The sequence below is a fragment of the Ceratotherium simum genome, chromosome 17 (assembly GCF_057802395.1).
Source record: "Ceratotherium simum simum isolate JZ-2026a chromosome 17, ASM5780239v1, whole genome shotgun sequence".
NCBI classification, from domain to species: domain Eukaryota; kingdom Metazoa; phylum Chordata; class Mammalia; order Perissodactyla; family Rhinocerotidae; genus Ceratotherium; species Ceratotherium simum.
Genome location: NC_141916.1, coordinates 52,162,283 through 52,185,975, shown reverse-complemented (window position 1 = coordinate 52,185,975; position 23,693 = coordinate 52,162,283). Strand labels below are relative to the sequence as shown.

General features: G+C 45.0%; 1 protein-coding gene across 5 annotated transcripts; it reads left to right on the top strand.

Moving 5' to 3' along the window:
• PHC1 (polyhomeotic homolog 1) lies at nt 1-23,578 on the top strand. 5 transcript variants are annotated; one of them, XM_087442780.1, is made up of 15 exons: nt 1-19; nt 3,689-3,846; nt 5,713-5,823; nt 6,639-6,719; nt 7,244-7,393; nt 7,992-8,147; nt 14,208-14,703; nt 16,158-16,936; nt 17,519-17,666; nt 17,921-18,132; nt 19,024-19,138; nt 20,329-20,437; nt 20,656-20,806; nt 21,267-21,498; nt 22,564-23,578. In XM_087442780.1, exons 2-15 carry the CDS (start codon nt 3,733-3,735, stop codon nt 22,716-22,718), a joined length of 3,009 nt encoding a protein of 1,002 aa, XP_087298906.1. In that variant the 5' UTR covers nt 1-19; nt 3,689-3,732; the 3' UTR covers nt 22,719-23,578. The 5 variants fall into 5 exon arrangements, with proteins under 5 accessions (XP_087298906.1, XP_004438708.2, XP_014649417.2 ...); XM_004438651.3 differs by lacking the exon at nt 1-19 and adding an exon at nt 682-882; XM_014793931.2 differs by lacking the exon at nt 1-19 and having other exon boundaries at nt 8,016-8,147.
• The last annotated feature ends 115 nt before the right edge of the window (nt 23,579-23,693 follow it).

Genomic DNA, 23,693 nt, shown 5'->3' with positions numbered 1-23,693 from the left:
CCGCCTTCTTGGAGTTGAGGTGAGGGATTAAACAATCAACATTCTCTCTCCTTTTCCTCACTCTTTGTTCTTTCCTGTTCTCTCCTTTCCTCGGCTTTATTTCCTTTCCCAGTCTATCGTTCTCCAGGACTGCTGCTTTGCTCTTTCTCCCTCTCTGCCTGTGGGTCCCCTTGATCCTTTCTTTCTATCCCTTATTCCCAGAAGCTTCAGAAAATACCTCCTTTCCCCCCCTTTTCACGTCACTTCCCTCCCTTCTCCCATCTCCCTCTCCTCTGTGAGAGGTGAGTTCCCCACTAGAGGCCAGCACTTTCTCAGTTTCCTCCCTCCAGCTTGCGAGCAGAAGTCGGGGAGAAAGAAGGGAAAAAAAAGAGGAGAAAGAGCGAGAGAGGGAAAAAAACCCCGGGGCCTAGAGCGCAGAGGCCCGGGAGCGGCGTCGTCATGGCAACGGGCGCCGGCAGGAAACGAAGGACGCGGGGAGGGAGGGGAGGAGGGCGCCGAGGGGAGGGGGAGGGACGGGGGAGGGGTCCGGCTGCCCCGGAAGCACCTCCCCGCCAGCCCCCTCCTCCAGCCCGGCCCGCAGCCCCCGGCCTGCAGCCCCCACCCTCTCGGCCCGGCAGGAAGTGACAGGCCCGGAGCGAGCCCCGGAGGCCTGGCGGAGCCGCGGCCGGGCCGCAGCCGGAGCGGCGGGAGGGGCGGGGAGCCGCGGCCGCGCCGGGCGCCTCCCACCCCGCCCTCGGCGCCCCCGCCCCTCCAGGAAGGGGAGGAGGCGAGGGGAGCCCGCCGCGGAGGCCGAGCGAGCCCCCCGCCCAGCCTGGCGACTGGGGAGCCCGCACGTGAGGTGGACGCCCCCCGGGAGCGCTGGGTGCGGAGCCGGGCGCGAAGGTAAGCGGGCGACCGCGGCTGGGGAGGGGCAGGACTCCGGGGGCTTGGCTGCGCGGGGATGTTTCCCCAGCCACCTTGGGCTGTGGAACGCCCCAGGTACCTCCCCCAGTCGCTTTCCCTGCCTACCTCTGGCGCCGAGCTCTGCGGTCCTGCGGCGCTGCCTGTCCAGGTCCTCCCGCTGGGCTTAATGCTGTCCGGCCGTCACCCTCGTTGCTTCTGACTGCTCGTCTTCTCATTCATTTTCTCTTCTCTGACTTTGGTTCTCCCTTCCGAGCATGCTGTCCAGTTATCTCCCTGCTTTTTCTAGTCCGCTGGGTTCCTCGCCTCCAGTTCCTTGACTTCTGTCTGTCTGTCTCTCTCCTGCCCGTCTCCCCGCTATCTGAAGCACATTTCCCTGCCCTCTTGGGTCAATGCACTCCTGGCACCACTCTCCCTGCCCCTGCCCCGGTGTAGATGTGTTTGATTCCTCTTTGGAACCTCATTTTCATCAAGGTTCTGTATACGACAAGGACCCCTGGTCGTCTACTATCCCGGTTCTCCAGATTACTTCCATTTCTTTGGCACAGCCCACCCCCTTCTCCCGCCCCCCTTCCCATGCCTCATCCTTTCTACAAGACAGAGTTTTATGCATAGGGAAATTGGTTTCCTCCAACTCTTGGCTCAGTAGGCCCAGTACTAGGTCCACTTCAATATCCTCTTCTAGCCCTGTGCTCCTACCAACCCAACCCATACACACGCAAATACTACTTTTCAGGATGACCATAGTTTGGCTGTTCTGGGGACTTCTGTGGATTAGCTTCTCACTCTTTCTCTTCCAGTTTAATTCTGAAAATTTAAACTCCCTGTGCCTCCCAAACTTTTTGTTGTCTTCATTTTCTGTATTTAGTTTTACAGTCCCGACAATGATCACAAATGAATAGATTTGTGTGCCTGGCATCCAGGAATCCTGGTTTCATGGCAGTTTACCCTGATTTTATTCAAGACTTTAAGCTGCTCCCTGTCCATCTCTATTTCCATTTCACAGTCTGAAAAAACATATTAATAAGACTTTGGGGGGATGAGGGGTCATACAGTTTATTAGCATTTTCACCTATGAATGTAGGAATTAATGTCCCCTCTAGCTAGTAAAGCGGTCTCATGTCTCTTGAGTCCAGTGAACTAAGCCCAGAGATCTAGACAACTGTGCCGTGCTGCCTCTAATCCTTACCCACTTTTTTTCTTCACATCCTGATAATGAGGAATCATGGGTCTGTATCTGCTTAGTGCTTTGGTATTTTGACAAAAGATGTGGGGAGAAGATAGAGTTGTTGCTGATATGATTTCTCCTGTGTACTTCTTGGGCTGTATCCATGTTTGCAGTGATATTTGCTGTTCCTCAATGAAACTGAAGAGATGGGTAGAGTTCTTGGGGGATAATGATGCAACCAGATGCTACTGGGAATGGAATAGTAAAAAATCTCCCCAACTCTATTTCCAAGGCCAAGTGGTTTGATTTTATTTACTTTGTTTTGGATGCAATCATTAAGATAAATCAGCCCTAATAAAACTGTTGCCAGCCCTTAGCAGAAATTCTGGGATGTTTACATTCCTGAACCAAATAGTGCTTTGCTGACCTGATATTTCTAGTGGCCTCGTGCCTCAAAAGTAGAGAATATAGTGTCTAGGTTTAACAAAAGAGGAAAAAAAAAAAGAAGGAACAAAAAAACTTTATTGTCATTTAGTGCTGTTTTGGAGGCATATTTCTTCTTGCTCTCATCTCCTGTCTGTTTGCTTGGTTCGTAGCAATGCTTTCACATGTCTTTCTGCAAATTTTAGTGTTGACCCTAGAGGGTAAATTCTGACTGCTTTAGTGCACTAAGAAGTTGAATCTTACTTTCTTGAAGATTTCCATTGCTGTATATTTAATGTGCTTCATACCTGGGAATTGTTTGTTAAAGTGATATATTACATTCAATTGTGAAGCCTTTGCAAATGGGGAAATTGAGGTGTAAGAAGGGAAAGTGAGGTGCCCCAGGAGCTATTATTAGTAGCCGGAGCTGGAGCCAGGCAGCTATTTGGGCTATATGAGCTGGAGGCTTAGCTCTTCTACCTCCTAGTTTTGTGACTTTCCATGATGCATTCAACACAGCTGTATCTTTAAACCCTCCTCCATAAAATGAGGACAATGAGTACTCAGACCGAGCGACACTACCTTAATCACAGATTTTTTTTGGTTTGAAGAAGAAATATGTGCTAGTGTACAGACTCAATACTTAGGAGGACAACTTCTTTAACCTCAGATAACCTCATTTCTACAATTGTAACGTGGGGCTAATAATATTTACCTTAAAGCATTGTGCGAGATAATGCAGGTGAAGAGCCTAGCCCAGGTGAAGGAGGCACCTAGCGGCTTCTCAGTAAGTGGTGACCATTGTTAAGGTGATGGCTGATAATGATGTTGCAGGTGCACATAAAAATGAGATAACAGTAAGTTTTAATTGGGAATATTTTAAACTGTTAACAAGTATTATGGAAATTAAGGTGGCCTTAGTATTATGAGGTGCTGTTTTACATTCTGGCCATTTTCTATTTAATGACAGCCATGAGGGAATATGTAAAGGTTGTTTCTTTTGAGACACTGCATAGATTTGAAAGATGGTGTGGGGAAGATATGGTTGTAAGAGTGTATGGCAGATTTGGTAGTGATAAAACCTGAGAAATCATGGCTTGTGGAAGAAGAGGAAAATTCTTAGATAACTTGAATAATAACATGAAATAATAATTTGAGATCAGGTATAAATTTTAATCCTCTGCTACTTCCATCTAGGTCTTGAGTCAGAGCACCAGCCTTGGGGACCCTGGACCACTATCATGGAGACTGAGAGTGAGCAGAACTCCAACTCCACCAATGGGAGTTCCAGCTCTGGGGGCAGCTCTCGGCCCCAGATAGCTCAAATGTCACTGTATGAACGACAAGCAGTGCAGGTGAGGCTCAACTCTGAAGGGCTGTGATCTGTGAGTATTGGCCCCCGGGGTGGGCTAGGATGCTGGAAGATAATTGCCCTGAGTTCCTTCCACCAAACTGAGGGAGTTGGATTAGGTGATGACTCAAGACCCTTCCAGCTCTGAGAATCTTAGTTTACAACAGTTTAAGCAAGCAGAGAATGAGATTCAGTCGTTTTTTCTTTTGATGAGGAAGATTGGCCCTGAGCTAACATTTGTTGCCAATCTTCCTCCTTTTGCTTGAGGAAGATTGTCCCTGAGCTAACATCTGTGCCAGTCTTCCTCTATTTTTTGTATATGGGACAGCACCATAGCATGGCTTGATGAGTGAGTGGTGTGTAGGTCTGAACCCCGGGCCACCAAAGCAGAGCATGCGAATTTAACCACTACACCATCTGGCTGGCCCCTGAGATTCAGTCTTTAAGGTTTTTTAATACCATTCCGTTCATGTGGCTAGATTCTAATAAGTAATCATTTCTTGTCATGGGTTGTCAGGTTTTTAATCTTTACTCTTTCTTGTAAATCCCCCTGACTAATGAATGTATGAAGCTCTTTAGAGGTGTATTTTTAGACAACTAGTAAATTCCATGTCTTTAAAAATCTGCTTGGTGGTTGAGTGCGCGCACTCTGCTGCGGCGGCCCCAGGTTCGACTGTTCGGATCCTGGGCGTGCACCGACCCACCGCTTGTCAGGCCATGCTGTGGCGGCGTACCATGTAAAGTGGAGGAAGATGGGCACGGATGTTAGCCCGGGACCAGTCTTCCTCAGCAAAAAAAGAGGAGGATTGGCAGATATTAGCACAGGGCTGATCGCCTCACAAAAAAAAAAAAAAAAAAAAAAAAAGATAAAAAATCTGCTTGGGAATGGGAACTTTTACTTAAAATATTTGGGTTACTAGAATAACTATGCACATATAAGAATAGTTCCAATTATTAAAGAATAAGAATACAGTAATATTCTAAAGTTAACACTAAAATTGAATTACCAGTATCATCTTTCTAAACATACGTTAGCATTGTACTCTAGATATTTGAAAATGCCAGTTATTTGAAAATTTTACCTGATAGAATCTTTCATAAGTTACTGTTTACTCTATTTTTCATCATTTTCAACCTCTTAGGGTTCTATCATCTTTTTTGCATCCTTAGAATAGTCTTTTATTTTCTTCTTTTTACGTTGACATCCCATTTATTTTCAACCTGTCTAGTCCATTTCTTTTCTTTGCTATATCATGTATTTCCAGATTCCATTTTGGGAAATAAGAGTTCATGTGATCACACTCCTTTACTTTATTTTTATTTATTTATTTTTTTGTGAGGAAGATCAGCCCTGAGCTAACATCCGTGCTAATCCTCCTCTTTTTGCTGAGGAAGACTGGCCCTGAGCTAACATCTATTGCCAATCCTCCTCCTTTTTTTTTCCCCTAAAGCCCCGGTAGATAGTTGTATGTCATAGTTGCAGATCCTTCTAGTTGCTGTATGTGGGACCCGGCCTCAGCATGGCCGGACAAGCGGTGCGTCGGTGCTCGCCCAGGATCCGAACCTGGGCCGCCAGTAGCGGAGCATGCACACTTAACCGGCCATGAGGCAGGCCCACGCTCCTTTACTTTATATACAAGAATAGAGCATAGCAAAATTAATTGCTTCTCGACTTTTTGAGAACTATCTGAACTTTCTGGTTCTAATATAAAAATGGACAAATAAGATGATGATGATTTAGCCAAACTCCCATCTTCCTTTGTTTCTCTCCTTCTCATGTGTCCGTTTCACAGAATCACAGTGATTTGCATAGAATAGGAGTTCGGAGTGATTCATTCTAAGTGAGTTGATCCTCTCTTTCTCCTCCTAGGCTCTGCAGGCACTGCAGCGTCAGCCCAATGCGGCTCAGTATTTCCACCAGTTCATGCTTCAGCAGCAGCTCAGCAATGCCCAGCTGCATAGCCTGGCTGCCGTCCAGCAGGTGAGAGGTCAGCAGCCAGCTGGCCCAAGAGGGAGGGGATAGGCACTACAGGTGGGTAGGGGCGTGCTGTGTCCTCCTCTAAGCCAGGCTGGAAACAATCTTCTCTGCTTCCTGTCCTGTAGGAGGATGAACAGATCTTAGCTTCTGGGGTTGCAGTAAGAACTGTGGGAGAACTACCTTTTAGAGGTAGAAGGGCTGTGTTCTAGGGCTGCACTGTCCAACGTGGTAGCCATTAGCCACATGTAGCTATCAAGTGCTTAAGAGACGGCTAGTTCAAATTGAGCAGTGCAATAAGATTTTGGACTTCAGAGACTTAATATGAAAAAAATGTAAAATATCTCAGTAGTTTGTTTATTAGTTTGTTTATATTGGTTACATGTTGAAATGAGATATATTGGCTTAAATAAAATATTAAAGTTTACTTCTCCTGTTTCTTTTTACCTTTGAAAAAAATGTGCACAGTGGAAAATTGGATATGTGGCTCACATTATATTTGTATTGGACAGCTCTGGGCTAGACTTACCAGTGACTCGTGATGTGACCTGACCCAAGGTTCTTCTTCCACCTAAAGCAAGTGGGCGGAGGACAGGTCGCCTTCCTGCCTCAGGAGGGTTCTGTGGGAATTATTGGGTTAGCAGATGTGGGAATGTGAGGGTTACTGGGATAGTGAGTATACTTTTCCTCCTCCACAGTGAGTCTCTCAGTTCTTACCTGAGGTCTCTGTTATGTTTTGTGCCTGTGATTTATTACTGGAAGATTCAGAGCCTTTTCCTTCGTTGTCTCAGCTCTTTCTTGTTTCCTTTCCTCTCTAACAGGCCACAATTGCTGCCAGTCGACAGGCCAGCTCTCCAAACACCAGCACCGCACAGCAGCAGACTACCACCAGCCAGGCCTCAGTGAGTACTGCCTCTCCCCACTGAGAGGCTTCTCTCCCTGGCTCTCTGTCTCTGGGTTAAAATACTTAGTGCAGCTGATCTGAGAGTGTTTATTGAGCCATCAATGGTGTTTACTGCTCTTATGTAGAGAATATTAGTAAAAGGGAAACTAACCAACTTGAATCTTATAGGGGTCTTACTAAGGAGGTCTAAGAAGGGAGCAAGAAAATTCTGGGGAAGAAGAAGAGATGACAAAGGAAAGGGACTAGTCTCTGGGCCCTTCAATGAGAAGTAAAATCTGTTCCATTTCCTTGGTTTGCCTTCTCAACTGTTATGCTAGTTGTTAAGGACTGGTTTCTTTACTTTGTTAATACCCCATAGTAGCTGGGATGATAGTTATGGATAGGAAGGTAGTATTCATTTCCCCTGACCCTATGAAAGTGAATATTCTGTTCTTGACTATGTCACTCTGAATTTGTCAGTCATGTACATTTCCTTTTACCTCTCCCCAATCCTTAGTCCTGGTTCCTTTCTATACCACACAGATCAATCTGGCCACCACGTCGGCCGCCCAGCTCATCAGCCGATCCCAGAGTGTGAGCTCTCCCAGTGCAACCACTTTGACCCAATCTGTGCTACTGGGGAACACCACCTCCCCACCCCTCAACCAGTCCCAGGCCCAGATGTATCTACGGGTAAGCCACAGACACAACCACCATTGTCCCAGGGGCATAATTGTTCTGTCCCTGGCAAGGACTTGAGTGAAAGCTATTTTATTTAACCATGGTTACCCAGATGTTTTAAGACAAGCTGATCTGCTTTCTATGCCTTACCTACCTCTAGAAGTGATGCTCAGTATTCACAGGTAGCCTGCAGATACGTTGAGAATCCTAAGTCAGATGTTCACCTTGACAGTTGACTAAATTAGTGTCAGATATAGTCTAATCTTTAAACTTGTGGCTCAAATTCACAAATTCTAAGTGTTATCTCTTAGCCTATCTACTTACTGTACATAAATACTTGTTCTGAAATCCTCATTGTCTCAGCTTCTTTGATGTTTGACTCTTTGTTATCAATCTGTGGTTTTATACACATTCTAGGTTTTCTTCTGGATGATTCATCGCTTATGGAGAATAAGGGTCTCCGGGGTTGGTGTGGAAAGGGGCAGGGCTTAGCTGTTTCGTATCTTCTGTTTATTTTGTCTTGTGGTCCTTCCCTTCCGTTTCTTCTGTCTTTCTTCTTTCCCTCTTGTTCTCTTTCCTCTGCTCTTCCTCTTCCTCCTCTCCTTGCCAGCCACAGCTGGGAAACCTATTGCAGGTAAACCGGACCCTGGGCCGGAATGTGCCTCTAGCCTCCCAGCTCATCCTGATGCCTAACGGGGCGGTGGCTGCAGTCCAGCAGGAGGTGCCATCTGCTCCGTCTCCGGGAGTTCATACAGATGCAGATCAGGTCAGTGGCCACCACTGGACCTGCGGGTGGGCACTGGGGGGATGAAGGGAACGACACGGACCAGGGCCCACCCTTCTGTCCCATTACCACTCTTCAGAATTCTTTTTTTTCCCCCCCACTTTTTGTAATTTCTATAGGACTTGAATCCCTTACAACTTTTGAGTTAGGAGGGGGAGCAGGTTTGACAGAAAACAGCCCTGTGAATCTGGGAAGCCTTATTAATACAGGGCAGATTTTCTTTTTTTTTTTTTTTTTTTTTTTTTAAAGATTTTTTTATTTATTTTATTTTTTCCCCCCAAAGCCCCAGTAGATAGTTGTATGTCATAGCTGCACATCCTTCTAGTTGCTGTATGTGGGACTCGGCCTCAGGATGGACGGAGAAGTGGTGCCTCGATGCGCACCCGGGATCCGAACCCGGGCCACCAGCATTGCAGCGCGCACACTTAACCACCAAGCCACAGGGCCGGCCCAGGGCAGATTTTCTTAACATTCTCTTAGCCCTCCGTGGCTCAGTTTTATTCAGGAAGTCTTAATTCTCTCTCCTTGCGATATTGTCTCTGGAAGACATGAGCTGGTTGAGGGAATTCTACTGGTAGATAGATGTGAAGCTGACCTGACTCAGTTGCTGGAAGAATGTTGATTCCTTCTCTTTATGAGTTACTGTAGTTCTCAACTTTCAGCACACTGTTTCTGCTCACTGTCTTGCCGGGAAAGTCTTCCTCACCATTGCTTCCCATGCCGTACCCCAAAAGATACATATATTTTGGGCCTAAAATTTTTAGCTTCTTATGGAGGGGATATAAACTGGGACCTCATAATACTTACTTCATTCTTTTAGGTTATCATTTAGCAAGTAAATATTGAGCTCTTTCTATTTCTGTGCACAGATGTGTATTAGAAACTTTGGAGAATTGAAAAGAAATATGAGTCACATCTTCAAAGAGCTTAGAGAACAAAAAGTGCAAGAGTAAATGGTACTAACTTTGAGTGACACGTGAGTTTAGAGGAGAATTGGCTGCATGACTTCTCAGTGACTTTTGGGATTTTTGAGCAGATTCTTGAAGGATGGGTAGGATATGATTTCGAGTAAGAAAAAAATTAGAGAGAGAACAGTGTGTGTAAAAGCATAGTTCATATATGTGACCATGAGTTGGGGATGAGTGGATACAGTGGAGACAACAGGCCTGGTGATAGACAAGGTTATTGTTAGGGAGAAGTCTGAAAAGTAACTTCATAGACAGCAGAGGTCATTGCTTGCTATTGAACAGCAGATTAATAGGATAAGGAAAGTACTTTAGAAGGAATCATCTTGGAACATGTGCCTGGAGAAGAAAGAAATTAGGGAAACTCTTTTTTTTTTTTTTCCTTGTGAGGAAGATCAGCCCTGAGCTAACGTCCATGCCAAACCTCCTCTTTTTGCTGAGGAAGACTGGCTCTGAGCTAACATCTATTGCCAATCCTCCTCCTTTTTTTCCCCAAAGCCCCAGGAGATAGTTGTATGTCATAGTTGCACATCCTTCTAGTTGCTGTATGTGGGACGCTGCCTCAGCCTGGCCAGAGAAGTGGTGCGTCGGTGCGCGCCCGGGATCCGAAGCCGGGCCGCCAGTAGCAGAGCGCACACTTAACCGCTAAGCCACGGGGCCGGCCATGGGAAACTCTTGAAGAAGAAACTCTTGGGGTCATTTAGTTATAAGGGAAGACTTTTGTTTTACACTATGGTGCTAGCAGTGGGCTCAGAGCAGGAGGTGGAGACTGCTTCCATATCCAGTCCTTGCATTCATCCGTCTATTTATTTATCTGATATTCAAGTGTCAATATGTGGAGGGACAGAGTAGTGGTTGAAAATGTGAATCTTGCCCAGCCCTGGTGGCCTAGTGGTTAAGTTTGGCCAACTCCACTTTGGTGGCCTGGGTTCAGTTCCTGGGCGCGGACCTACACCACTTGTCTGTCAGTGGCCATGCTGTGGCGGCAGCCCACATACTAAATAGAAGATTGGCAACAGATGTTAGCTCAGGGCAAATATTCCTCAAGCGGAAAAAAAAAAAAAAAAAAAATTAGTGAATCTGATGTTTGGGTCAGATTCCATCTCCACGACTTACTGTGTGACCTAGACAAATGACCTAACATCTTTTTTGCCATAGTGTCTTGATCTATAAAATAGCTGTTGTAAAATACTTAACTCAGGGTGTGTTGTGAGGACTGAATGAGTTGATATGTGAAGTGCTGGAACAGTGCCTGGACATTTGAATGTTTGAGTGTTAGCTATTATTACAAATCAGACATTCCTTAGCCTTGAATGCCCCAGAAAGGGATGATCACTAGACTGATAGAGATTACAAATCACTGAAGCACTGGGCATTCAACAAATAATCCCCAGAATGGTTCAATAATTGCTCCATTAGAAAGTATAGAGTGTTCTGAAAACATAGAAAGGGACCTAATTTAGCCTTGGAGTGGGGCTAGAAGTCGAGAGGGCCTCTCTGAGGAGGTGGCATTTAAAGTGGGGCCTGTAGAAGTTAGTTGAGTGAAGACATGAAAGGAGAGTGGTGAGGGCAGGAGAACCTTAATTCCAAGGCCCCCAAGGAGGGAAGGAGCCTTATATATTTGAGGAATTGAAAGAAGACCTGTGTTCCTGGAGTTCGGCAAAGGGGCTCGGAAATGGTGCTGGAGAGGTAGGAGAAACTTCATCTTGCAGGGCCTTGGAGACTGTATTTAGGATTTTGGGCTTTATGCAAAGGGTGATGGGAAGCTATAGAAGGATTTTAAACACGGAAGCGACGTGGAAAGATGTGAGGTGATTTTTCTTGTCTTAAAGACTATGTTGGCTCCTCTATGGAGAATAAACAGAAATGGTGTGAGTGTGAATATAGGGAGAACAATAGTATTATAACTGTTTAGGGGAAAGATGGTGTTTGGATTAGGCAGTAGCAATGGAGATGGACAGAAATGAATAGATTTGAGGAAAACGTAAAAGATCATTGAAAAAGGAGAACTGATTCAGTGGATGAGGGAGTTGAGAGAGATGCCAGAGATGAGATCTGACAGTGCAATGAAGTGGCTGGTAGTGTTGTTCATGAGATGAAGAAGGTTGGAGAAGTGGATTTAGGGTGAAGTTCACTTTTGGACACGCTGACTTAGGGTTTGTGAGCCATCCACGAGGAGGTCTTGGGTCAGCAGTTTTATATGTGGTGCTCAAGCTCAGAGGAGAGGTCTGAGTTGGAGGTAAACATTCACGAGTAGTGGGCATAGAGATGATACTGAAGTCAAGGGAGTGTTTGAAATTGCTTAGGGAGATGATACGGATTGAGAAGAGAAAAGCCTTTAAGGTGGAGCCCTGAGGGTTAGGATGAGCCCTTAGAAAATAGAGCAGATGGAGGTTGAATAGAGGGTGATGATGGGCTGGCAAAGGGGAGTAGGCAAGAGTGACAGAGAGACAAGAAAATCTGGGTTGTGTGACATGAAGACGGAACAGAATGTTACAAGAAGTGGCGGGGGTCCTCTGTCAACTGCAGTAGAGAGGGCAAGAAAGATGGATAATATGGATGGAGAGCTGTTTCACTGGAGTCGCAGGAGTTGAAGCCAAAGTGTGACTTGAGGAATGACTGGATATGGGAGTGGGATATGATGCAGTGAATGTAAACAATTATTAAGCATTTAGCAGTAAGAGGAAAGGAAGAGGAAGGTGGGGTTCAGGCATGGTGATGGGAGGGAGCCGATAGAGAAGAGATTGAAGAGACAGGAAAGAATTGATAATACAAGCCTCTTGAGAAGGAGGAGGGGATGAGATCCTGAGCATAGAGGATTGCCCTTTGATAGGAAGCATAGAAGGGGGAAGTGATGGGTACTTATGCAGGTGAATGTAGATTTGGTGGCGGAACTGATGGGGTATCATGCTCATATAATGATTTTATTGTCTCTGCAGGGGTGAAGAGTGAGAGGGGAAAGAGGAAGTGGTCCTGAGGTATAGGGAGAGTGGGAAAGGTTTAAATAGCCATTATGGAAAGGAAGCTGATTAGAAAAAAACTGTAATTGCCAGATAATATTAAGTGCCCCAGCCCCCAATCCTGATGATTCTTGTAAATGTCTCTCAAAAGCTATCCTCTCTTCTTCTTTACTGCTGGTGCCTGCATTCAGGTTCTTTTTATTTTTTACCTGAATTACTGTACTAGTTTTCTAACTGGTCTCTTGGCTTCATCCTTATCCACTTCTAATCCTCTTCCACATTACTATCAGAATAAGTTTTTTCACTAAGAAAATATATGTTGTTACTAACATTATTTTTAATTGTAGCTCTGGTATGCAGAATTTGATAAATCATAATCCTTGGCTCATGACATCCTCTCGTCAGTGGTCCATTCATGGCCCACTTTTATTTGTTTGCTCAGTAGGTTTTAATAATGCAATGTCCCTGCCCCTGGTAATGATCATTCTGATTCCTAGGTTCATCCTTCCCTTGTGTCCCTTTTTATATAGTTTTATTGCATTGACATATATTTCTAAAAATAACTTATTTTGGAGAATTTCAAACATATAAAAAGTAGAAAAAAAAATGAATCCCTGTGTACTTAGCATCTAGCTTCAACATTTATCAACACATGGCCAATCTATCCAGACCCCTTCCTTCCACCTGTGGGTTATTTAGAAGCAAATCCCAGACACCACATCATTTTATATATATCTATATCTATGTTTTCTTTGTATTTGAATTTATAAGGTACTTGTGCTATATGTAATCTTTTTGGGAATGCTTGCTTAATAGCTCATTGTCAAGATCCATCCATATTATTGCATGTCATTATACTTTATTAATTTTGATTTCTATGTAATATTCCATTGTGTGAATATACTACAGTTCATTCATCTTCTCGTCTGATAATGGCCATTTGGATTGTTTCCAGGCATTTGTTACTATGAATAGTGCTGCTGTGAACATTCTTACCCATGCCTCCTGTTGTACACAGCAAGAGTTTCTCTTGCGGAATTCCTGGGTTAGAGGGCGTGTGAAGGTTCAACTTCAGGATATGATGCCAAACTGTTTTCCAAAGTGGTTCTACTGATTTACATTTCCATCAGCAATGTTTAAAAGAAGGGTTTCACCTATAGATTTGATCCTGTTTATTCTGATTAATATTCTTCAGTGGCTTCCTATAATCAATGAAGTGCTCCTCATTCCTTCTCTCTGTTCATATTTTGGAGTACTTACTATGTGTCAGGCACTGTGCTAGGTGCTGGGAATATAACAATGAAGACAGATAAACTTTGTGTTTCCAAGCTAAAGTTCAGACTCTCCTTATTTTAACACACTGGGCCCTTCACGATCTGGCACTTTCCCACCTCCCTAGCCTCAGCCTGCCTTCCTGGCTTCATTTCTTGCCACTCCCTCTAACTCACCCCAAACATAATGAAATATTTATAATTTCCAAAAATGCCATGCTCTTTCTTGGCTCAGTGGTCTTGCAAATGTTGTGACCTATGTCTTCAAACCCCCACCTTCACCATTACGTATTGGGTCTCAGCTCAAATATCACCTGTTTTAGGAAGTCTCCCCTAATCTCTCTCATCTGAGTTAATTTTCCTCCTCCTCTCTGCTCCCGTAGCACTTTGTGCATATCTCTACATAGTATGATATGGTTATTGGTGATTTTCTTTTCTTTCTTCCCTCGTAGAGAGTACTCATTAGGAGCAGGGCCTGGGTCTGTCATCCTTGCATTCCCAGTATCCAGTGTGGTACCTGAGTCATAGTAGGTTTTTGGTAGATGTTGAATGAATGAATGGAGAGGAAATGGAAAATCCAAGACATTTTGAAGGAATAAATGATCAAACTTGATGATAGATTTGGTAGTGAATGAAGGAGACTAAAAAATCAAATACGATTCAAGATTTTCTCTGGGTGACTGGAAGGCCTTACTGTATATAAGTGCAAAGGTGGAGGAACGATTGAGGTGGGCTGTGGAATATCTGTAGCCGTCTTTGCTACTTCTGAATCAGTCACAGGATCCTTTGACCTTAGTGCCTCCTGTTCCCCTTTTCTCAATGTGTCTTTTTCTTCTTATCTTTCAGGTGCAGAACTTAGCAGTGAGGAACCAACAGGCCTCAGCCCAAGGACCCCAAATGCAAGGCTCTACTCAGAAGGCCATTCCTCCTGGAGCCTCCCCTGTCTCCAGCCTCTCCCAGGCCTCTAGCCAGGCCCTAGCTGTGGCTCAGGCTTCCTCTGGGGCCTCAGGCCAGTCCCTCAACCTTAGTCAAGCTGGCGGAGGCAGTGGTAATAGCATCCCAGGGTCCATGGGTCCAGGTGGAGGTGGCCAGGCACCTGGGGGCTTGGGTCCGTTGCCTTCCTCAGGAATGGGTGGTGGTGGGAGCTGTCCCAGGAAGGGCACAGGAGTGGTGCAGCCCTTGCCTGCAGCCCAAACAGTGACTGTGAGTCAGGGCAGCCAGACGGAAGCAGAAAGTGCAGCGGCCAAGAAGGGAGAAGCAGATGGGACTGGTCAGCAGAACGTGGGCATGAACCTGACACGGACAGCTACACCTGCTCCCAGCCAGACCCTTATTAGCTCAGGTAAGCTGTCACTTCTCAGAATGTCATCATTCTCTCAGAACTGGTTTGAAATCTTTAGAGTGCATTTCTTTGCTTTTTTCCTGTTTCTCTTGGACCTGGAGTAGTGGAAGGAAAGAGAATCACATCAGCTTTGATCATATTAGTCCAGGGAGACAGGAGGACAGGTAACAGAGCTGGATCTTGTCTGTTTCCACCAGGCAGCAGTCAGTTTACAAATTGTCTTGTCCTCTCTGTCTTAGGCCCTGAGTTCTTCAGTTTATTCACTCTACCCATTCATGCACCCAGTTCTTACTGAATTGGCTACTAGGTTCTAGGAGTTGCTAGTGATACGTCTTTGAAAAGCAGATTCCCCTTCCTCATGGTGCTTACAATTTAGCATGAAGGATGAATTCTCTCCTCACTCTGTGTTTAATGATGGTTAGTTGGCCCAGTGTAGAGCAGAGATGGTATAAGTGCCTTAGACCACTTAGCACTAGCAAATAGAGCCATAGTTTTTAATACAGTCAACTTGTGATCATCTGTATCAGTGTTAAGGATAAAAAAGAATAAATAATAATAACAATAATAACCCAAAATAGTTTGTACTTGCTTTCAGACTTGGTTAGGTATAGTTAGATGAGTGTACCTTACTTGTAGTGTTTATTTTTGCCTTCCTTGTTTCTAGCAATTTAGTTGTTGCTATATTTGGATAATTTACTCACAAAAAGTAAGAGTTAATTATCAGTTGTATTACTAATACCTAGTATTTACATACCATAGCACTTCTGTTTCCAACGTGCTCTCATATCACATACGTTCTCTGGACAATGTGGTGGAGTATGGAGGGGGGAGATGGTCAACTCTGTTTGCAGTGGAGGAAATGGGGTAAAGCTAGAGCCTGCAGCTGCCGACTCTTAAGACTTCTCATGGGTGGTGACCTAAGCGGACGAGTCTTAAAAACTGAGGCATTCATGGGAAGATGTTGATATCTGTACCTCTGTGGACGTTTATTGTTTCAGTGACTATTAAGTGTTTCTCGTGTGCTGGGCACTGGGCTGGGTTCTAGGGATGCATAAATGAAGAAGACGTGGACTCAGCCCTTGAGGAACTCAGAGTCTCATCATGTAGAGGATGGGCCAGCCATTCTCCTTTGCTGAGTACAAAGTAATAGGATTTAGGTAGAACAATGCAAATAAAAGTTAGAAAAATGCAAGAAATTACTGAGGATTGTTAAATGATTGAGCAAGGGAGTTCTTCCCTTGAGATCTTTAAGACTCGAGATGGTTGGTAATGTCTGACTCAGAGGAAAGAGTCTGAATGAGGTGACCTCTCAGTTCCTTCCAGGTTAGAGTTCCATTCACTGTATGATTCCAAAATTAGGTACACCTTGGAAAGGTGGTTTTACTTTGAATTTATAAAGATGACTATTTTCTGCTCGTCTTCCTCTTTGTTCCATTCTGGGCCTGTTCCTACAGCCACCTACACACAGATCCAGCCCCATTCCCTGATTCAGCAGCAGCAGCAAATCCACCTCCAGCAGAAGCAGGTGGTAATCCAGCAGCAGATTGCCATCCACCATCAGCAGCAGTTCCAGCACCGTCAGTCCCAGCTGCTCCACACAGCCACACACCTCCAGCTGGCCCAGCAGCAGCAGCAGCAGCAACAGCAGCAGCAGCAGCAGCAAGCCACAACTCTCACTGCCCCTCAGCCACCACAAGTCCCACCTACTCAGCAGGTCCCACCTTCCCAGTCCCAGCAGCAAGCCCAAACCCTGGTTGTTCAACCCATGCTTCAGTCTTCACCCATGTCCCTCCCACCTGACCCAGCCCCCAAGCCACCCATCCCCATCCAGTCCAAACCACCTGTAGCACCTATCAAGCCTCCTCAGTTAGGGGCTGCTAAGATGTCAGCTACCCAGCAACCACCACCCCATATCCCTGTGCAAGTTGTGGGCACCCGACAGCCAGGTGCAGCTCAGGCACAGGCTTTGGGCCTGGCACAGCTGGCAGCTGCTGTACCTACTTCCCGGGGAGTGCCAGGTGCAGTGCAGCCTGGTCAGGCCCATTTGGCCTCCTCGCCACCTTCATCCCAGGCTCCTGGTGCACTGCAGGAGTGCCCTGCCACATTGGCCTCTGGGATGACCCTTGCTCCTGTGCAGGGGACAGCACATGTGGTAAAGGGTGGGGCTACCACCTCCTCACCTGTTGTAGCCCAGGTCCCTGCTGCTTTCTACATGCAGTCTGTGCACCTGCCGGTGAGTGATGTCTGATGGTTTTGAGGGCACCGTCACCCTTGAGTGGACCTGGGCTCAGTGGAAATAGAGCTTAACTTAGAGGAATAAAGAGTTGAGAAGGTTAAGATATTGGTATTTATCTGTTTCTTTTGTAAGAGAGAGAAACATTAATGGAAGATTATGATACTGGTATTTATTTGCTGCTTTTGTAGGAGAGAGACATTAAGGTATATAATGGCTGAATTTCATACTCCTAAATTTGCTACTGAAATCATTCTGGGTTTTTAGATTGTGCTAAGTTAGATCAAGATAGCCTTAACCACCTAAGTTGATCTTTAGAAAAACAACAGTTCTTGGTTGGGCCATAATGAATCCATGGTTTCAAGGTCTAGGTCAGGACTAAATAATGTTGCATTTTCTTTTGTCTTGATATAGAAGTTGCACTTCTTGGGAAAGACCAGGAATTTTAGAGTACTGTGGGAAGTATACAAATTGAGGAATCTGGAACTAAAAAAATTTTCTCTGACAGTATAGGAGTAATTGTGGTTCCTTATTATCCTTCACTCATACATCTTGGTTTCTTTCCTGTTCTTCACTTTACAGGGCAAACCGCAGACATTGGCTGTCAAACGCAAGGCTGAGTCTGAGGAGGAGAGAGATGATGTTTCCACATTGGGTTCAATGCTTCCTGCCAAGGTGTCTCCAGTAGCAGAGAGCCCAAAGGCCATCGAGGAGAAGAGCAATCTTGGAGGTAACTGACTTCTGTAGTGCTATTGGAGTGCACAGAGATGAGAGAAATGTTCTGAGTGAGCTAAAAATAAATCTGGTTCAGTAGAATATGGACCTGAACTTGGTGGACAAATGAGTAGATCCAAAAGGAGGGAATCCAGGGTGAATGATCAAAGATGAACATGCATTATTGTGGAAGATCAGGCTGGCTTGGTAATAGATGGATCAATTATCTCATCCCATATCTGTTCCTTAATCTATGTTTTTATTTTCCAGAGAAAGCTGAACCAGTGACCAGTGTGAATGCTAATACCCCAAGCAGTGAGCTAGTAGCCTTGGCTCCTGCGCCCTTAGCACCACCTCCTACGCTAGCCATGGTGTCCAGGCAAATGGGTGACTCAAAACCCCCACAGGCCATTGTGAAGCCTCAGATTCTCACCCACATCATTGAAGGCTTCGTTATCCAGGAAGGAGCAGAACCTTTCCCGGTGAGAGCAGGGTCATAAGGTGGGACTTTAAAGTGGGGACTTCGTCTGCTTGTTGTCTTTTCAAACTCCACAAAAATCAAAAGGCTCAGACCTATTTAATTATTAGAGAATGGTTCAGTTCTGCTGTTTGTATGATTAGTTGTAAAAAAGGAAGGGAAGAGAAAAGGAAAGAATATGTAGACCAGAAAATGAAAATTTTGGGAAATGGAGAAGAAAAGGAAGAAAGTGACCTGTAAAGCTGCAATGTTTAGTTAGACAAACTAGGGTTTGTTTTGTTTTGTTTCTTGTTTCTGCTGAGGAAGATTTGCCCTGAGCTAACATCTGTTGCCAATCTTCCCCTTTTTGCTTGAGGAAGATTTGCCCTGAGCTAACATCTGTGCCCATCTTCCTCTATTTTGTATGTGGGTCGCTGCCACTGCATGGCCACCAACGAGTGGTGTAGGTCTGCACCTGAGAGTCAAACCTGCAAACCCAGGCCGCCAATGCGGAGCACACCAAACTTATCCACTAGGCCATGGGGCCGGCCCCCAGACTAGGTTATTTTATAATGAAGAAACTGTGGTAGATAAGTTAGGGACTTTTCCTAGGTACCATGAGTTGCAGAACCAGGACTAGAACACAGGTGTCTTGACTCCTAGTGTGTTCCCTTCAACTTAGGAAAGAAAAGGACAAAATAGGGAGCCAGGGTAGGAACCTGTTCTCTAATGGCTTATCTGAAAAAAGCCAGTTAGAGACTCTTGCTTGCCATATTGAAAATGATTCTCTCTGAACCAGAATTGGCCATTAACTCGGAGATCCAGGTAAAGACATGATGGTGAGAAATGCTGGGGAAAGCTATCGAGAAGCAGAAAGGAATTAGGCTAACTTAACTGTAAACTTTTTCTGGGACAGGTGGGTTGTTCTCAGTTGCTGAAAGAGTCTGAGAAGCCACTACAGACTGGCCTCCTGACAGGGCTGAATGAGAATCAGTCAGGTGGCCCCTTGGGAGGGGACAGCCCATCTGCTGGTAAGTATTTATTTAGAGACCCACCTGGGGAAGGAGGCTCAGGGAGATGTGTTTGAGGACTCTGTAAAATAATTATCTATTTAAAGTGGGAATTAAATGAAGTCCATTCACATATAGAAACCATATTATATGTCAGAATATGTAGAATCACACATAAGGAGTTCCATACAATTAGGGGAATTTTATCAAGCTAAAGTAGCCTGTTGAATTATTTACTATAAGGATATATTTTAAAAGATTATCTAAAATAGGATTTTTTTTTTTTTTTGCTAACAAAGATTCGCCCTGAGCTAACATCTGTTGCTGATCTTCCTCTTTTTTTGCCTGAGGAAGATTCGCCGTGAGCTAACATCTGTGCCCGTCTTCCTCTACTTTGTATGTGGGTTGCCCCCACAGCATGGCTGATGGGTGGTGTGGGTTCACGCGTGGGATCTGAACCCGCAAACCTGGGCTGCTGAAGAGGATTGCACAGAACTTAACCACTAGGCCATGGGCCTGGCCGGAAAAAATAGGATATTTCTTAATTTCCATTTCTCCTTATTCTAGATTTTATGATATTAAGGACTCTATATTAAGGACTCTTGTTTACATTTACCCTCTTGCTTTTGGAAACTTTTGTAGGGGAGAGATCTTATCTCTCTCTAGGCTTTAGTAATTAGTTCTTCTCACCTATTCAGAAATGCAGTTTCGTCTGAAATCTGAGAGTATGAATTAGGATAAAATTAGTCATCTAAAATGGAAATAGTCTGGCTTAAGGTTAGGAAGACTATGATGTTCTTGAGGGACACATCTTTTTTTTTTTTTTTTAAAGATTTTATTTATTTATTTTTTTCCCCCCAAAGCCCCAGTAGATAGTTGTATGTCACAGCTGCACATCCTTCTAGTTGCTGTATGTGGGACGCGGCCTCAGCATAGCCGGAGAAGTGGTGTGTCGGTACGCGCCCAGGATCCGAACCCAGGCCGCCAGCAGCGGAGCGCGAGCACTTAACCGCTAAGCCACGGGGCCGGCCCTAGGGACACATCTTTATGGTTTTGGATTTTTAACTTTATGTTTTAGGGATTCTCCATTAGGCTGTGTAGGTCTTTGGAGGCAAACCCTGAGGGTAATTAGAGTCCAGCTCTGGGCCTAATGATGACCTGAGCGGGAGCAGAAATGGGTGGCAACTTTCCAGTGATGCCTTGTTTTTCAGAGCTAGATAAGAAGGCGAATCTCCTGAAGTGCGAGTACTGTGGGAAGTATGCCCCTGCAGAGCAGTTCCGTGGCTCCAAGAGATTCTGCTCCATGACCTGCGCTAAGAGGTACTGTAGGCACCCTCCTCGTCCCCTTCAGCACTAGTTCCTCCGTCTAAAATTAACATGCCTTCCCTAGGATCATCTCACAGCTGATATTTAATGTCTCCTTTGCTTTCATTCTCTTCCCCAAATCAGCTCTCAAAATACCAATACACATTTAGTGCAGGGTAGCTGAGTATTCTTCCGTAGAACTTTTGACATCCTCTGTATGCCCTGACGTGTAGGTATAATGTGAGCTGTAGCCACCAGTTCCGGCTGAAGAGGAAAAAAATGAAAGAGTTTCAAGAAGCCAACTATGCTCGTGTTCGTCGGCGTGGACCCCGCCGCAGCTCCTCTGACATCGCCCGTGCCAAGATCCAGGGCAAGCGCCACCGGGTGAGCTTCTGTTGCAGAGCCAGCTACCTTTAGAATGGGTCTTTTTCCTTCCTCTCCTACAGGGCACTTCCTTTGCCCAGGTAAAGGGTATGAGACCAGAATTCTGGTTTCACATCAATTGCATTACTCCAACTTCTAAGGGATCCTGACCTGTTCTGTCTCCTCTCACCTCATTACTGGCTCATGTATCCATTAATCCTTACACTGTATTTGAGTAGAGAAAATCTAGATCAATTGTTGGTAGAAGGGGAGAATCAAGGAAGTGACATAGTTTATACTTGAAAGGCACTTGACTGGTGACTTCGGGCATTTTCAGATGAAGTACAAATTATTTCACTATGGTAAGATTAGTTTTTCCTCTATGCCCAATATTAACCCAAACCCAGGGTGGTCGAGAGGGGAGAGGGAGACCTCATGCCACTGTTACTCATGACCTCACTGTTTGTGGTTTTCTCTGTAGGGTCAAGAGGACTCTAGCCGGGGTTCAGATAATTCCAGTTACGATGAAGCACTCTCTCCAACATCTCCTGGGCCTTTATCAGTGAGAGCTGGGCATGGAGAACGTGACCTGGGGAACCCCAATACAGCTCCGCCTACACCAGAATTACATGGCATCAACCCTGTGTTCCTGTCCAGTAATCCTAGCCGTTGGAGTGTAGAGGAGGTGTATGAGTTTATTGCGTCTCTGCAAGGTATTGAGGGCCTATCCAACATAACCCAGGTCACCTCTGTGCTTAGTTTTCCTCAGGTCATCCCACATAGGCCTTTGTAATAGGGAACATAGCTTTTAAGCAGTAGGTGCTTAAGTATGGTACGACAAAGGCTCTACTCTTGGTATTTATTTATAAAGTTTCCCAGTTTCCTTCTGGGTTGGCTGTCCTCTACTATATCAGCAATCTTGCAATGTTTGATCTTCATCTGTTATGATTCAGCCTTATTTCTTACCAATAATTTTTGAATAAAGTGTATATATATATTTTTTTTTTGTGAGGAAGATCAGCCCTGAGCTAACAGCCATGCCAATCCTCCTCTTTTTGCTGAGGAAGACTGGCCCCGGGCTGACATCCGTGCCCATCTTCCTCCACTTTATGTGGGAAGCTGCCACAGCACGGCCTGACAAGCGGTGTGTCAGTGTGCGCCCGGGATCCGAAGCCGGGCCGCCAGCAGCAGAGTGTGTGCACTTAACCGCTACGCCATAGGGCCGGCCCCAGATAAAGTATATTTTTTGTGTGTGATTAATTGTGATACACCCACCATGGATAAAAGACTTTTTTCAGTGGACAAAGGGATTAGGAAATAAGGGGCCATTCTTGCCCCTCTCTCTTCAAGGCAGGATTGTCTATAAACTATTCTTGACAACGGGATGGTTTTCTCCAGAAAAGAAAACCACCCTGTTCTTCTTATTTGTCGGAATTCTGGGCCCTTAAACAAAAAGGTTACAAAGACTCTTAACTTCGATTTTCTTGCCAGTATAAAAAAAGGTATTTATTTTGCTCCCTTTCCCCCTACTCAAGCTATTTAAATGGAGTTATTTCTATGGTTGAGCAACTTAGTTGTTCTTCCTTTATCTTGGCTTTTTTTTAAATAGCCAGTGGCCCTCTCTGATTTCATTATGCTTCTAGCGCTTGCCATCTCAGACCTTTACATTACTGAATTCACCATGGCTAGGTCTCCGTTTTTTCATCTTTAGTTTCCCCCTCATTTCCTCGGGTGCTACCATGTATTTACTCATACACATTCCAACCATTTCCTTCTAGGCTGCCAAGAGATTGCAGAGGAGTTTCGTTCCCAGGAGATTGATGGACAGGCCCTTTTATTACTTAAAGAGGAACATCTTATGAGTGCCATGAACATCAAGCTGGGCCCTGCCCTCAAGATCTGCGCCAAGATAAATGTCCTCAAGGAGACCTAAGGTGGCCCTCTTGCACAAACCAGCCTAAGGCAGACACTCCCCACTGTCCAGGTTATAACCTGGTACCAGCAGAGACTTTACAGGGAAGAAAAGAGCTGTTCCAATTACGTAAATCTTCTGTAGAGGGGATTACTGAGACGGAAGAAAAATGCAAGAATTGGTTGCTGGTGCTACATGGCGGCAGCTTTGACATTTTCTCTGGGTTCTACTTTATTTTTTAAAATCTTTACCATTCTCACCTACCCTAATCCAATCTTTATAAAAGAGACAGTCTAGAGAACTAGGACTGCTCAGCCTTATCCTGGAGTGGAGTGTCTAGCCAGGGTCTCAGTTCTCCAGGAGGAGGAATACACAGTATGGTAAGGCAAGGAAATGGGTGGAATGTAGCTGTGCCTCCGCAATGGGAGAGGGAGGGTTTTTCTAGCTTGTGTGACACAAGTAGCAAAATCTGGTACTCCCACTCTTCCCCCTGGATTGTCAGACTGTAGCTGTGGCCCAGTTTTCTTTGTCGTCACTCGCTCCCTTAGTGTTGAACATTTTCTCCTGCATCCATGGCAGGGTCACCAGCCAGTGTAGTGACTTGGTTGGCATCATTCTCATTTGCTGCAGGGACTAAAAGTGTTTGGCACACGTGTGGCTGTTGTCATTCTTTCTGCATTCCCCTGCTCCCTTCCAATTTATCTGTTGTCTTCTACCCTACCTTTCTTTTCAATTCCAACTCTGCTCTGTCCTATAGCTTTATAAAACAGGAGTACGTGGGGCTGAGGTCAGGAGTATAAGTCCCTGCCTTAGGCGCTATTCCTTATACGACAAAAATATTAAATATTTTTTTCCTCCTCAGTAAAAGGATGAAAATTGGTCTCAGTTGTCTCTTACTCCATTCCAGTGTTTCTACCATGTTCTTTCACACAAATGACTAGGCCAACACGTTTTTTTAAAATCTTTTAAGTGTTTTTTGTACAAAAAGTGTTTTTT